The 14,601-nt window shown below is 48.3% G+C and overlaps 1 protein-coding gene across 9 annotated transcripts in view; it reads left to right on the forward strand.

The window, feature by feature from the left end:
* The window catches only part of relch (RAB11 binding and LisH domain, coiled-coil and HEAT repeat containing), a 52,292-nt gene that overhangs the window by 33,574 nt on the left and 4,117 nt on the right, over positions 1–14,601 (forward strand). For 7 of the 9 annotated variants that reach the window (XM_055881597.1, XM_055881599.1, XM_055881601.1 and 4 more), the window contains 5 exons: positions 2,972–3,071; positions 9,833–9,915; positions 11,132–11,195; positions 11,436–11,574; positions 11,784–11,900. In XM_055881597.1, coding sequence (XP_055737572.1) covers positions 2,972–3,071; positions 9,833–9,915; positions 11,132–11,195; positions 11,436–11,574; positions 11,784–11,900 — 503 coding nt within the window. Of the gene's footprint in view, positions 1–2,971; positions 3,072–9,832; positions 9,916–10,778; positions 10,862–11,131; positions 11,196–11,435; positions 11,575–11,783; positions 11,901–14,601 lie in introns of all 9 variants that reach the window. The other 2 variants (XM_055881598.1, XM_055881602.1) reach the window with 1 other exon arrangement.

Here is a 14,601-nt window from a genome sequence, read left to right on the forward strand (position 1 = left end):
CTCACTACCCCCTTTCTCCCGCTCTCTCTCTCTACAACCCCATCTCTCTCTCTCTCTACAACCCCATCTCTCTGTCTCAATACCCCCTTTCTCCCGCTCTCTCTCTCTACAACCCCATCTCTCTCTCTCTCTACAACCCCATCTCTCTCTCTCTCTACAACCCCATCTCTCTGTCTCACTACCCCCTTTCTCCCGCTCTCTCTCTCTACAACCCCATCTCTCTCTCTCTCTATAACCCCATCTCTCTCTCTCTCTATAACCCCATCTCTCTCTCTCTCTATAACCCCATCTCTCTCTCTCTACAACCCCATCTCTCTCTCTCTCTATAACCCCATCTCTCTGTCTCTCCACCCCCTTTCTCCCGCTCTCTCTCTCTACAACCCCATCTCTCTCTCTCTCTACAACCCCATCTCTCTGTCTCTCTACCCCCTTTCTCCCGCGCTCTCTCTCTCTCTATAACCCCATCTCTCTCTCTCTACAACCCCATCTCTCTGTCTCTCTACCCCCTTTCTCCCGCGCTCTCTCTCTCTCTATAACCCCATCTCTCTCTCTCCCCCTCCATCTCTCTGTCTCTCTACCCCCTTTCTCCCGCGCTCTCTCTCTCTCTACCCCATCTCTCTCTCTCTCTCTACAACCCCATCTCTGTCTCTCTACCCCTTTTCTCCCGCGCTCTCTCTCTCTATAACCCCATCTCTCTCTCTCTCCCCCTCCATCTCTCTGTCTTTCTACCCCCTTTCTTCCACGCTCTCTCTCTCTCTACCCCATCTCTCTCGCTCTCCCCCTCCATCTCTGTCTCTCCACCCCCTTTCTCCCGCTCTCTCTCTCTACAACCCCATCTCTCTCTCTCTCTACAACCATATCTCTGTCTCTCTACCCCCTTTCTCCCGCGCTCTCTCTCTCTCTCTATAACCCCATCTCTCTCTCTCTCCCCCTCCATCTCTCTGTCTCTCTACCCCCTTTCTCCCACGCTCTCTCTCTCTACCCCATCTCTCTCTCTCTCTACAACCCCATCTCTCTGTCTCTCTACCCCTTTTCTCCCGCGCTCTCTCTCTCTATAACCCCATCTCTCTCTCTCTCCCCCTCCATCTCTCTGTCTCTCTACCCCCTTTCTTCCACGCTCTCTCTCTCTCTACCCCATCTCTCTCGCTCTCCCCCTCCATCTCTGTCTCTCCACCCCCTTTCTCCCGCTCTCTCTCTCTACAACCCCATCTCTCTCTCTCTCTCTACAACCCCATCTCTCTGTCTCTCTATCCCCTTTCTCCCGCGCTCTCTCTCTCTATAACCCCATCTCTCTCTCTCCCCCTCCATCTCTCTGTCTCTCTACCCCCTTTCTCCCGTGCTCTCTCTCTCTCCCCCATCTCTCTCTCTCTCTACCCCCTTTCTCCCGCGCTCTCTCTCTCCATAACCCCATCTCTCTCTCTCCCCCTCCATCTCTCTGTCTCTCTACCCCCTTTCTCCCGTGCTCTCTCTCTCTCCCCCTCCATCTCTCTGTCTCTCTACCCCCTTTCTCCCGCGCTCTCTCTCTCTCTACCCCATCTCTCTCTCTCTCTACAACCCCATCTCTCTCTCTCTCTACAACCCCATCTCTCTGTCTCTCTACCCCTTTTCTCCCGCGCTCTCTCTCTCTATAACCCCATCTCTCTCTCTCTCCCCCTCCATCTCTCTCTCTCTACCCCCTTTCTTCCACGCTCTCTCTCTCTCTACCCCATCTCTCTCGCTCTCCCCCTCCATCTCTGTCTCTCCACCCCCTTTCTCCCGCTCTCTCTCTCTACAACCCCATCTCTCTCTCCCCCTCCATCTCTCTGTCTCTCTACCCCCTTTCTCCCGTGCTCTCTCTCTCTCTACCCCATCTCTCTGTCTCTCTACCCCCTTTCTCCCGCGCTCTCTCTCTATAACCCCATCTCTCTCTCTCCCCCTCCATCTCTCTGTCTCTCTACCCCCTTTCTCCCGTGCTCTCTCTCTCTCCCCCTCCATCTCTCTGTCTCTCTACCCCCTTTCTCCCGCGCTCTCTCTCTCTCTACCCCATCTCTCTCTCTCTCTCTACAACCCCATCTCTCTGTCTCTCTACCCCTTTTCTCCCGCGCTCTCTTTCTCTATAACCCCATCTCTCTCTCTCTCCCCCTCCATCTCTCTGTCTCTCTACCCCCTTTCTTCCACGCTCTCTCTCTCTCTACCCCATCTCTCTCGCTCTCCCCCTCCATCTCTGTCTCTCCACCCCCTTTCTCCCGCTCTCTCTCTCTACAACCCCATCTCTCTCTCTCTCTACAACCCCATCTCTCTGTCTCTCTACCCCCTTTCTCCCGCGGTCTCTCTCTCTCTCTATAACCCCATCTCTCTCTCTCTCCCCCTCCATCTCTCTGTCTCTCTACCCCCTTTCTCCCACGCTCTCTCTCTCTCTACCCCATCTCTCTCTCTCTCTACAACCCCATCTCTCTGTCTCTCTACCCCTTTTCTCCCGCGCTCTCTCACTCTATAACCCCATCTCTCTCTCTCTCCCCCTCCATCTCTCTGTCTCTCTACCCCCTTTCTTCCACGCTCTCTCTCTCTCTACCCCATCTCTCTCGCTCTCCCCCTCCATCTGTCTCTCCACCCCCTTTCTCCCGCTCTCTCTCTCTACAACCCCATCTCTCTCTCTCTCTCTCTCTACAACCCCATCTCTCTGTCTCTCTACCCCCTTTCTCCCGCTCTCTCTCTCTCTCTCTCTCTATAACCCCATCTCTCTCTCTCTCCCCCTCATCTCTCTGTCTCTCTACACCCTTTCTCCCACGCTCTCTCTCTCTCTACCCCATCTCTCTCTCTCTCTCTACAACCCCATCTCTCTGTCTCTCTACCCCTTTTCTCCCGCGCTCTCTCTCTCTATAACCCCATCTCTCTCTCTCTCCCCCTCCATCTCTCTGTCTCTCTACCCCCTTTCTCCCGCTCTCTCTCTCTGCACCCCCCTTTCTCCCTCTCGCTCTCTCCTCTCTCTCAGGGCTAACCCAGTGTACCATGAGTTGTTACTGACAGTGCTATGGTACGGAGTGGTCCATACCTCCGCTCTAGTCCGCTGTACCGCCGCACGCATGTTTGAGGTACGGCGCCCTGCCACAACGCGCCACACACACCTTCACACACACAAATTTGCTCACGTAATAACATGCTTTATAGTCTAGACCATATAAGAATGACACTGTATTATGTTTGATGTATGCTGTATCTAAAATGTTTTATTGAAACCTGTTTTTATTGAGACCTGTTTTGTCATGGACTAGAAGTAGTCTTCTTGCTGATTGAATCTTACAGTTTTAATAGATAAGTATTGCTGGAACATGGACTGGACTGTAAAGGTTTTTGAGTTGTATTATGCAAACAGAACTATACTGGTTTGAAATGCCTCCCTATGTCTTTCCCCTGCAGCAGCCTCTGCTTGTTATTGCCTTCCCCCTCAAGGGCCTGATTCCATTTTAATCCCTAGCCCCTTCCCAGAGCCCCTACCCCTTCATTGTGAACACCAAAGAGCAAGGGAAAAACATTGGCTCAAAATGGAATCAGGCCTACATAAAATACACTTTTGGTGGAGGAGGTGTTGTAGCACTACCACCTTCACTGTCATAGTGGTATAGACATCCGCCTTCACTGTCATAGTGGTATAGACATCCGCCTTCACTGTCATAGTGGTATAGACATCCCCCTTCACTGTCATAGTGGTATAGACATCCGCCTTCACTGTCATAGTGGTATAGACATCCTCCTTCACTGTCATAGTGGTATAGACATCCCCCTTCACTGTCATAGTGGTATAGACATCCCCCTTCACTGTCATAGTGGTATAGACATCCCCCTTCACTGTCATAGTGGTATAGACATCTTTCTTTCACTGTCATAGTGGTATAGATGTCCCCCTTCACTGTCATAGTGGTATAGACATCCGCCTTCACTGTCATAGTGGTATAGACATCCCCCTTCACTGTCATAGTGGTATAGACATCCTCCTTCACTGTCATAGTGGTATAGACATCCCCCTTCACTGTCATAGTGGTATAGACATCCGCCTTCACTGTCATAGTGGTATAGACATCCCCCTTCACTGTCATAGTGGTATAGACATCCCCCTTCACTGTCATAGTGGTATAGACATCCCCCCTGTCATAGTGGTATAGACATCCACCTTCACTGTCATAGTGGTATAGACATCCCCCTTCACTGTCATAGTGGTATAGACATCCACCTTCACTGTCATAGTGGTATAGACATCCACCTTCACTGTCATAGTGGTATAGACATCCGCCTTCACTGTCATAGTGGTATAGACATCCCCCTTCACTGTCATAGTGGTATAGACATCCCCCTTCACTGTCATAGTGGTATAGACATCCCCCTTCACTGTCATAGTGGTATAGACATCCCCCCTGTCATAGTGGTATAGACATCCACCTTCACTGTCATAGTGGTATAGACATCCCCCTTCACTGTCATAGTGGTATAGACATCCACCTTCACTGTCATAGTGGTATAGACATCCACCTTCACTGTCATAGTGGTATAGACATCCGCCTTCACTGTCATAGTGGTATAGACATCCCCCTTCACTGTCATAGTGGTATAGACATCCACCTTCACTGTCATAGTGGTATAGACATCCGCCTTCACTGTCATAGTGGTATAGACATCCCCCTTCACTGTCATAGTGGTATAGACATCCCCCTTCACTGTCATAGTGGTATAGACATCCCCCTTCACTGTCATAGTGGTATAGACATCCCCCTTCACTGTCATAGTGGTATAGACATCCCCCTTCACTGTCATAGTGGTATAGACATCCCCCTTCACTGTCATAGTGGTATAGACATCCCCCTTCACTGTCATAGTGGTATAGACATCCGCCTTCACTGTCATAGTGGTATAGACATCCCCCTTCATTGTCATAGTGGTATAGACATCCCCCTTCACTGTCATAGTGGTATAGACATCCCCCTTCACTGTCATAGTGGTATAGACATCCGCCTTCACTGTCATAGTGGTATAGACATCCCCCTTCACTGTCATAGTGGTATAGACATCCCCCTTCACTGTCATAGTGGTATAGACATCCCCCTTCACTGCCATAGTGGTATAGACATCCCCCTTCACTGTCATAGTGGTATAGACATCCCCCTTCACTGTCATAGTGGTATAGACATCCCCCTTCACTGTCATAGTGGTATAGACATCCCCTTTCACTGTCATAGTGGTATAGACATCCGCCTTCACTGTCATAGTGGTATAGACATCCCCCTTCACTGTCATAGTGGTATAGACATCCCCCCTGTCATAGTGGTATAGACATCCACCTTCACTGTCATAGTGGTATAGACATCCGCCTTCACTGTCAGTGGTATAGACATCCCCCTTCACTGTCATAGTGGTATGGACATCCCCCTTCACTATCATAGTGGTATGGACATCCCCCTTCACTGTCATAGTGGTATAGACACCCCTCCCCTCCCCCCTTCACTGTCATAGTGGTTTAGACATCCTCCTTCACTGTCATTGTGGTGTGGACATCCCCCTTCACTGTCATAGTGGTATAGACGTCCCCCTTCACTGACATAGTGGTATAGACATCCCCCTTCACTGTCATAGTGGTATAGACATCCCCCTTCACTATCATAGTGGTATGGACATCCCCCTTCACTGTCATAGTAGTATAGACATCCCCCCTCACTGTCATAGTGGTATAGACACCCCTCCCCTCCCCCCTTCACTGTCATAGTGGTTTAGACATCTTCCTTCACTGTCATTGTGGTGTGGACATCCCCCTTCACTGTCATAGTGGTATAGACGTCCCCCTTCACTGTCATAGTGGTATAGACGTCCCCCTTCACTGACATAGTGGTATAGACATCCCCCTTCACTGTCATAGTGGTATAGACATCCCCCTTCACTGTCATAGTGGTATGGACATCTCCCTCCCCCCTTCACTGTCATAGTGGTATGGACATCCCCCTTCACTGTCATAGTGGAATGGACGTCCCCCTTCACTGTCATAGTGGTATAGACATCCCCCTTCACTGTCATAGTGGTATAGACATCCCCCTTCACTGTCATAGTGGTATAGACATTCGCCCTTCACTGTCATAGTGGTATAGACATCCCCCCTCCACCCTTCACTGTCATAGTGGTATATACATCCCTCTTCACTGTCATAGTGGTATAGACATCCGCCTTCACTGTCATAGTGGTATAGACATCCTCCTTCACTGTCATAGTGGTATGGACCTCCCCCTTCGCTGCCATAGTGGTATTGACATCCCCCCTTCACTGTCATAGTGGTATAGACAGCCCCCTTTACTGGCATAGTGGTATGGACATCCCCCTTCACTGTCATAGTGGTATAGACATCCACCCTTCACTGTCATAGTGGTATATACATCCCCCCTCACTGTCATAGTGGTATAGACACCCCTCCCCTTCCCCCTTCACTGTCATAGTGGTGTAGACATCCCCCTTCACTGTCATTGTGGTGTGGACACCCCCCTTCACTGTCATAGTGGTATGGACATCCCCCTTCACTGTCATAGTGGTATAGACATCCCCCTTCACTGTCATAGTGGTATGGACATCTCCCTCCCCCCTTCACTGTCATAGTGGTATGGACATCCCCCTTCACTGTCATAGTGGAATGGACGTCCACCTTCACTGTCATAGTGGTATAGACATCCCCCTTCACTGTCATAGTGGTATAGACATTCGCCCTTCACTGTCATAGTGGTATGGACATCCCCCCTCCACCCGTCACTGTCATAGTGGTATATACATCCCTCTTCACTGTCATAGTGGTGTGGACATCCCCCTTCACTGTCATAGTGGTATAGACATCCCCCTTCACTGTCATAGTGGTATGGACATCCCCCTTCACTGTCATAGTGGTATGGACGTCCCCCTTCACTGTCATAGTGGTATAGACATCCCCCTTCACTGTCATAGTGGTATAGACATTCGCCCTTCACTGTCTTAGTGGTATAGACATCCCCCTTCACTGTCATAGTGGTATAGACATCCCCCTTCACTGTCATAGTGGTATGGACATCCCCCTTCGCTGCCATAGTGGTATGGACAGCCCCCCTTCACTGTCATAGTGGTATATACATCCCTCTTCACTGTCATAGTGGTATAGACATCCCCCTTCACTGTCATAGTGGTATAGACATCCCCCTTCACTGTCATAGTGGTATAGACATCCCCCTTCACTGTCATAGTGGTATAGACATCCTCCTTCACTGTCATAGTGGTATAGACATCCTCCTTCACTGTCATAGTGGTATAGACATCCTCCTTCACTGTCATAGTGGTATAGACATCCCCCTTCACTGTCATAGTGGTATGGACATATCCCTTCACTGTCATAGTGGTATAGACATCCTTCTTTACTGACATAGGTGTATAGACATCCTCCTTCACTGTCATAGTGGTGTGGACATCCCCCTTCACTGTCATAGTGGTATAGACATCCCCCTTCACTGTCATAGTGGTATAGACATCCCCCTTCACTGTCATAGTGGTATAGACATCCTCCTTCACTGTCATAGTGGTATAGACATCCTCCTTCACTGTCATAGTGGTATAGACATCTTCCTTCACTGTCATAGTGGTATAGACATCTTCCTTCACTGTCATAGTGGTATAGACATCCCTCTTTACTGACATAGGTGTATAGACATCCCCCTTCACTGTCATAGTGGTGTGGACATCCCCCTTCACTGTCATAGTGGTGTGGACATATCCCTTCACTGTCATAGTGGTATAGACATCCCTCTTTACTGACATAGTGGTGTGGACATCCCCCTTTGCTGCCATAGTGGTATGGACAGCCCCCCTTCACTGTCATAGTGGTATAGACAGCCCCCTTTACTGGCATAGTGGTATGGACATCCCCCTTCACTGTCATAGTGGTATGGACATCCCCCTTCACTGTCATAGTGGTATGGACATCCCCCTTCACTGTCATAGTGGTATCGACATCCACCCTTCACTGTCATAGTGGTATAGACATCCCCCTTCACTGTCATAGTGGTATAGACATCCCCCTTCACTGTCATAGTGGTATAGACATCCTCCTTCACTGTCATAGTGGTATAGACATCCTCCTTCACTGTCATAGTGGTATAGACATCCCCCTTCACTGTCATAGTGGTATAGACATCCCTCTTTACTGACATAGGTGTATAGACATCCTCCTTCACTGTCATAGTGGTGTGGACATCCCCCTTCACTGTCATAGTGGTATAGACATCCCCCTTCACTGTCATAGTGGTATAGACATCCCCCTTCACTGTCATAGTGGTATAGACATCCTCCTTCACTGTCATAGTGGTATAGACATCCTCCTTGACTGTCATAGTGGTATAGACATCCTCCTTCACTGTCATAGTGGTATAGACATCCTCCTTCACTGTCATAGTGGTATAGACATCCTCCTTCACTGTCATAGTGGTATAGACATCCCCCTTCACTGTCATAGTGGTATAGACATCCCTCTTTACTGACATAGGTGTATAGACATCCCCCTTCACTGTCATAGTGGTGTGGACATCCCCCTTCACTGTCATTGTGGTGTGGACATCCCCCTTCACTGTCATAGTGGTATGGACATATCCCTTCACTGTCATAGTGGTATAGACATCCCTCTTTACTGACATAGTGGTGTGGACATCCCCCTTCACTGTCATAGTGGTGTGGACATCCCCATTCACTGTCAAAGTGGTATAGACATCCCCCTTCACTGTCATAGTGGTATAGACATCCCCCTTCACTGTCATAGTGGTATAGACATCCCCCTTCACTGTCATAGTGGTATAGACATGCCCCTTCACTGTCATAGTGGTATAGACATCCCCCCTCCACCCTTCACTGTCATAGCAGTATAGACATCCCCCTTCACTGTCATAGTGGTATAGACATCCCTCTTTACTGACATAGTGGTGTGGACATCCCCCTTCACTGTCATAGTGGTATAGACATCTCCCTTCACTGTCATAGTGGTATCGACATCCTCCTTCACTGTCATTGTGGTATAGACATTCTCCTTCACTGTCATAGTGGTATAGACATCCCCCCTCACTGTCATAGTGGTATAGACATCCCCCCTCACTGTCATAGTGGTATAGACATCCCCCCTCACTGTCATAGTGGTATAGACATCCCCCCTTCACTGTCATAGTGGTATAGACATTCTCCTTCACTGTCATAGTGGTACAGACATCCCCCTTCGCTGTCATAGTGGTATAGACATCCCCCATTACTGTCATAGTGGTATAGACATCCTCCTTCACTGTCATAGTGGTATAGACATTCGCCCTTCACTGTCATAGTGGTGTGGACATCCCCCTTTACTGTCATAGTGTTATAGACACTTAACCCCCCTATCACCATCTCATAGTGGTATATCCCTCCCTACCATTCTCTGCAGACTCGGCAGAAGTTGCCCCTAACCACAGATCTAGGATCTGATCCCTCTGCCCCCAGTCCTAACCATGACTATTAGGGCATGAACAAAAATCTGACTCTGGACCACTGGTTAGGGGGAACTTCTACCAACTCTGTTCAGCAGCTCTGTTTGCTTGGCTTCTCACTTATTGTTTGTTTTTCTGTTTTGTTTGTTTACCTGTGTGTTTACGCGCGGGCTTGCGTGTGCGTGACATTCGTTCCTACCTTGGCGCTGCTGCTACTTCTTGTCGTTGTGTATCACTTTCTTTCTTTCTTTTTGTTTTCCTTTTTCCCTCTCCTCCCTCTCTCGGCGTGTTGCCATGACACTGCTGGCTCTGTCCATCACCCGCTCCTGGGCTGTGACATCACGGCTGTGTTGTCCAATCAGCTGCTGGTGAAGGGGGTGAATGAGACGCTGGTGGCTCAGAGGGTGGTGCCTGCTCTCATCACGCTCTCCAGCGACCCTGAGATGTAAGTGTCTCCTGCTGCCTTGTCTGGCCACCTCGACCCCTCCTCCAACCTCGCAGGAAGAACCCTAACCTCTTTGATGAGGATATATATATTGAATAACACCAGATCTTTCAGGACTGTAGTTGGTATGGAAACATACATCCATTGTTAAAGGAGTCAATGGTTTGACTTTGGATTTTTTTTCTCAAAACTCAGGGACAATGAGGCTTTGCAGCACAAATCAATTCCGAAGTAGGTGCTTTCTCTAAACCTGTGTATCTTTAGGGTAGTTGCCCTGTCTGTGCTCCTAGATGGTTCAAGGTCTCTGACTCTGGGTAAAAGTCTTCTTTGGGCTTTCTTCCTGTAGAGGTTGAGGTGCGGTCGACCGTGTGCGGTTCTGTGTTTACTGTCATTAACACCAGGCATCATCAGTGTGCGACACTAACCCACACCCCGGTAGTCACTATATAACCATGCTTGAAAGGACAGCCGTATGATGCTTTCTAAACACTAGCCCAAACCCTTACCTCTAACCTTAATCCTAACCTAGTCCTCAATTAAGACAAAATATGTAATGTACTTGATCATCAGTTCTGACAATATAGCTCATTTTGTCCTTTCTGGCATGATCTACCCAATCATGTTCATTGCATCATCCGCCTGCTACACTACGCTAACTCGCGCTCTGATTGGCTGCATGTGGAGATCATCCCAGCATGCTCAGCTGTAATGCATTACCACCCCATCCTTCTCCTCACCCCCTTTTTAGCAGACCCCCCCAACCCTCAGGTCCTGGACGATTGTCTTCACCCCTACCTCTCTCTTCCTCCCCCCTCCCTCCCTCCTAACCTCTTCGTCTCTCCCTCCCTCCTAACCGTTTCCAGTTGATTCTACGAGGCATGTCAGAAGCTTTAATAGACCGCCGGGTGGCCCCGGCTCTTATTACACTGTGCAGTGGCCCTGAATTGTGAGTCAACGAAGACGAGACGTTTTCTCTCCTCTTCTCTCTATCCCTCCTTCCTCTGCATCCTCCTGGTTCTATTTAGTGTATTATATTATTTAAATCCATACGGACACCGGAATGATCTAACATCACCATTAACCTTGGCATTAACATACATGATCCACACTGATGATTGGTTGGTGTTGGTCTGTTTTATATTATCTTCTGAGCTGCATATTGTAGTTTTAATAAAGCAGAGACCTGGCTCTATTCTAACTCCTGTCTGGCTTATAGTTCAGTTAGGATATCTACTATCCCTGCCTTTGGTACCATCATGGAGACGGTCACGCAAAAAGAGGTATGGACATGCTGATTTGCATATATGCACATACTACACTCATGCATTAAACAAGTCTGGGTTATATGTTTGAGCACAGGTGTGTTTTGTATTGTGTCCGTGTGTATTAGGGGGAGTATCCATGTTGGCATACATGTGTGTTTGCGTACATGCATGTATTAATGTGTGTGTGTGTGTGTGTGTGTGTGTGTGTGTGTGTGTGTGTGTGTGTGTGTGTGTGTGTGTGTGTGTGTGTCCCAGCTGTTGGAGCGTGTGAAGATGCAGCTAGCGTCGTTCCTGGAGGACCCACAGTACCAGGACCAACACTCTCTACACATGGAGATCATCAGGACCTTTGGCCGGGTCGGACCCAACGCTGAGCCACGCTTCAGAGACGAGTGTCAGTACTACTGATAATGCACACACACACTACGCTGAACCACACTTCACAGACGAGTGTCAGTACGGACACATACATACACACACACTATTGCAAAGGCACACTAAAACAAGAGCGCAGACACACTCACATGCACATATGGACTCAAATACACACACACACACACACACACACACACACAGTGATATTGTCTGTTTTTTGTCTTCCAGTTGTGCTGCCTCACCTCCACAAACTAGCGTTGGGTAACAACGTCCAGGCTACAGAGAGTAAGAGGATAGACATCGCTACTCAGCTGTTTGAGGCCTACAGCGCTCTCTCCTGTTGCTGTATCCTTCACCCAACACTTACGTTTGTGTGTGGATGTGCACGTCTTTGTGTATATATGTGTGTGTGTGTGTGTGTGTGTGTGTGTGTGTGTGTGTGTGTGTGTGTGTGTGTGTGTGTGTGTGTGTGTGTGTGTGTGTCAAATCAAATTCAAATAAAATGTATTCGTCACATACAGCAGGTATAAAAGGTGCAACACAATGCTTATGTCAAATCAAATCTGTTATTTGTCACATTCTCCGAATACAACCTTACCGTGAAATGCTTACTTACAAGCCCTTAACCAACAATGCAGGTCAAGAACAGGTTAAGAAAATATTTGCTAGATAAACTAAAGTAAAAATAGTAAAATAACAATAACGAGGCTATATACAGGGGGTACCAGTACCGAGTCAATGTGTAGGGGTACAGGTTAGTCAAGTTATTTTGTACATGTAGGTTGGGGTAAAGTGACTATGCATAGGTAATAAACAGCTAGCTCCCTCAACAATGCTGTACATGAATCAATAATAACTATGTAATGAGTCAAAAATAACAAGTCTTAGAAGATGTATACATAATAATAATGGACCTGTATGTACAATTATAAAGTGGCTCGTGGAATCAATATTATATAATAGAACAGCAGCTTTGTCTGCATGTATGAGTTCTGGGTGTGTTTGTGTGTAAGCGTTGGCTGTGGGGGTAGTCAGTAAAAATAATCTCTAACGTGCATATAGTTTCTCCGGTGCAAATAGTCTGTAAGGTGCAGGGAGACGACTAGGTTTAGCTTTTCAGCAGTCTGATGGCCTGGTGATAGAAGCTGTCTCGGAGCCTGTTGGTCCGAGACCCGATACCCCAGATGGTAACTGGCAGATGTGAACAGTCCATGGCCCGGGTGACTGGAGTCCTTGACTATCTTTTGGGCCTTCCTCAGACACCGCCTGGTGTAGAAGACCTAGAGGGCAGGGAGCTCACCCACAGTCATGTATTGGGCCGTCCGCATCACCCTATGTAGAGCCTTGCGGTTGAGTTGCCCGACAAGCCGGTGATGCAGCCGGTCAAGATGCTCTCGATGTTGCAGCTGTAGAACTTCTTCAGGATCCAAGGTGCTGAATTTCTTCAGGTGCATGAGGTTGAAGAGGCTGTGCTGCGCCGCCTTCACCACTGTGGTGGTGTGATTGGACCATGTCAGGTTCTCTGTGATGTGCAGGCCGAGGAAGCTTTTGACCCTCTCCACTGCAGCCCTGTCGATGACAATAGGGGAGTGCTCCACCCGTTGTTCCCTGTAGACCACGATCAGCTCCATGGTGATCAGCTGTGTGTGTGTGTTCCCTGTAGACCACGATCAGCTCCATGGTGATCAGCTGTGTGTGTGTGTTCCCTGTAGACCACGATCAGCTCCATGGTGATCAGCTGTGTGTGTGTGTTCCCTGTAGACCACGATCAGCTCCATGGTGATCAGCTGTGTGTGTGTGTTCCCTGTAGACCACGATCAGCTCCATGGTGATCAGCTGTGTGTGTGTGTTCCCTGTAGACCACGATCAGCTCCATGGTGATCAGCTGTGTGTGTGTGTTCCCTGTAGACCACGATCAGCTCCATGGTGATCAGCTGTGTGTGTGTGTTCCCTGCTACTGTGTCCTTCACTTACAGAACTTACCTCACCCTTTATTAATGGTTGAGACAAACCGCTACATATTAACGAGTTGAGTCAAGAGGCCTTTAAAGGGAAAAGCTAAAATAGGGCAATAGTTCATGAACTGGTTTTTAAATGTGTCCACCTAGCGGTATGTACTTAAGACTTTTCTAGAACTGTACCCAGAGCAGTGTTGGCTTGGCTGGGGCTCAGGGGAGAGTGTTTTATTTCACTTTTATAGCTGTGACTCAGAATACGTCTTTAGAATAACAAGACCTGGGTCAAGACTAGGTTACTGTAGTCAGACTAGGTTACTGTAGTCAGACTAGGTTACTGTAGTCAGACTAGGTTACTGTAGTCAGACTAGGTTACTGTAGTCAGACTAGGTTACTGTAGTCAGACTAGGTTACTGTAGTCAGACTAGGTTACTGTAGTCAGACTAGGTTACTGTAGTCAGACTAGGTTACTGTGGGGCAGATGGTTAGAAGTTCACTATTTGTGGTTGTGGGTTGTAATCGACCAACCCTGCCTCAGTCAGTGTGGTGTATATGTGTATATATATATGTGTATATATATATATATATATATATATATATATATATATAGTACACTGAATAAGTTAAATACATTAGCTGTATGTGTATTTATGCATTGGTTACTTGTCCCGCTGGCGAGTTGAGAAAGGAAAATAAACTCTCCATTTTGGGGCCGTATGCTGATTACAGGGTTGAGTGGGCAGAGAGAGAGAGGGAGGGAGACGGAGAGAGAGACGGACCACAGCCCACAGAGAGGGAGAGCGAAAATGAGAGAGACGGACAGTTACCGACCACAGTCTGCCTCAGAGAGACGGAGAAGCCAGAAGAGAAAATGACAGAGGGAGAGCTGCCTCCAAGCCTTTGTTCAGAATTCCCAGCATATGGCATGTTCATGCATGCGTGCACGTTCCTCCCTAAATGTGTTCCCAAAATAGTGAGGCTCCTCAAGGGTGTATTTTGCAGCACAAAGACCTACCTCTCTAGTGACTTCCATGCCACCTCACACACTCACACACACCAGCTGGCTGAGGTTTGGTAATGTGCGAATATCG

Source organism: Salvelinus fontinalis, chromosome 25, assembly GCF_029448725.1.
Source record: "Salvelinus fontinalis isolate EN_2023a chromosome 25, ASM2944872v1, whole genome shotgun sequence".
Taxonomy (NCBI): Eukaryota; Metazoa; Chordata; class Actinopteri; order Salmoniformes; family Salmonidae; genus Salvelinus; species Salvelinus fontinalis.